Below are 1,960 nucleotides of genomic sequence, written 5' to 3' on the forward strand. Positions count from 1 at the left end.
AATATTTGGCAAAAGTATCTTCTTAGAGATTTATTTTTTCTTATTTGATTTTTCAATTCATAGTTTAATTCAAGACAAATATGTGAATTGACAAAAAATTGTGACTATCAACCATCATTTTCATAAAAAAAAAAGGACAAGAATTTTCAACGTATAATAGCAATTTGATGATTAGATAAAACAAAAGGAAGAAATGCAAGCTAGTTAGATAAAGATAAATATAACTCCAATCAATTAAATTTAATAGATACTTCTAACTTCAATTTAATTATATTAAATTAAGAACTATTTGAAAATAGACTTGTTTGATAGCTCAACTTCATTCCTATACATCTAATTAGAGTCAAATGTCTATTTTTTTGGCTTTAATTCTAGAAGATTGTATTTGGAAATAACTATTTTATTTCAAATTATAAACGAAGAATTTGAAAATAATAAGACATAATAAGTATTTTATTTTAAATTTGAATTTTTTAGATTTGTCAATTACTAAATTTGAGTCAATTTTATATATTCAAATAAAATCATCATTTCTAAATATAATATAATAATCATCGAATAAAAATAAGTCCGACGACTCAAACATATCAATAAACTCAAATAAAAAAAACAAAAGAAATTATTTTTAATTCACGATGAATCCATATAATACAATAACTCGTGTAAAAGAAAAATGGTGTTTTAATTAACCCCAATACATGTGAATACCAAGGGCAATCAAGAAGATACAAATAAGGCCAAAGTAGAGAAGGGCATGAAACAAAATGGCGGCCCCACCAGTACGGAAGCTCCCAAACTCAATGCACCTTTGTGCACCTGGCACTTGGAACAATAGCCCAGGAGAAAGAAGCACAAATAAGATTGTTGCAATGAACACTGGACCCCAATCATGCACATGGCTATGACCCATGTTTGATTTTCGACTAACGAGATCGATAGACAGATAGACAGACAAATTATTAACGGTCGAGTATTTTGTTAATGATGGTAAAAAAAAGGTTTGGGATGATTGGGATTAGGGTATGTTTGGGGGTTTAAGTAGTAGTTTAGAAACTTTGAGGACAAGAAAAGAAGATTACAATTGTAGTAATAAGGATTAAGAAGATTAATTATGGTACAAGTTAACCTGGATTCACTGTTGCCGCCCCACTTGCATTGGCCAACAATATCTGAAAAAGGGTGGGACTTGGGAGGATAACTTGCTCTGCTGCCTTAATTGGAGTTACAATCAATCTTGTTGTCTCTTCTTTAGATTGTGAAAATAGTTGTATTTGGATCAACAAAACTTTAAGAAAGGCTTAAAATTTAGGTTTATTAAATAATACATAATACACTCACGATCTACGGCTTTAATATTTTTTTATATACTTGTAGTAACACAAAGTTTAAGTAAAACAAATTTTCAAATGAAAAGGTCTTACGGTGAGAATATCTAAATTAGGTAGAGTGATAACTCATAACCTCTAAGTGATCACTTACAGTTTTAAAGTGATTATTTTTTATTGTCTTAAAATGATCACTTATTCGCTAATTCGCTTATAATTTTAAAATAATTAATTAGAGAAATAAACTAATTATATAGGCTCGTCTCATGTTGAGGTGGTCACATATAAGACTTGATGTTGTAGAAATTAAGAATTAAAAAAAATAAAATTTCCGTAATAAATTGTTAGTCTATCACATACTTTTTATATTCAATGATGTAACAAATTGGTTATCACTAATTCTTTATTGAGAACGGCTCACTATAAAACGGCTTCAATTGAATCAGTACAAACTCTAAAAAAAACTATTGCCCTTTACAAATCAAACTTCATTGCTTTTTAAATGTTTTAGAAGTATTACTAATAGGCTAATTGTATGTGCTTGTCTCACGGTAAGACAGTTTCATACAAGACTTGTTGGTTTGTTATTTTAAAAAATGTATTGAATGTAATATTATTTTTTATTTTCCAATTAA

General features: G+C 28.2%; 1 protein-coding gene across 1 annotated transcript; it reads right to left on the reverse strand.

Moving 5' to 3' along the window:
* Nucleotides 1-610: 610 nt before the first annotated feature.
* On the reverse strand, nucleotides 611-1,269 carry LOC130820630 (uncharacterized). The gene has a single exon (XM_057686078.1). The coding sequence runs from the start codon at nucleotides 908-910 to the stop codon at nucleotides 686-688; it is 225 nt and encodes a 74-aa protein (XP_057542061.1). The 5' UTR covers nucleotides 911-1,269; the 3' UTR covers nucleotides 611-685.
* Between the last annotated feature and the right edge of the window lie 691 nt (nucleotides 1,270-1,960).

Source organism: Amaranthus tricolor, chromosome 8, assembly GCF_026212465.1.
Source record: "Amaranthus tricolor cultivar Red isolate AtriRed21 chromosome 8, ASM2621246v1, whole genome shotgun sequence".
In the NCBI taxonomy this organism is placed as follows: domain Eukaryota; kingdom Viridiplantae; phylum Streptophyta; class Magnoliopsida; order Caryophyllales; family Amaranthaceae; genus Amaranthus; species Amaranthus tricolor.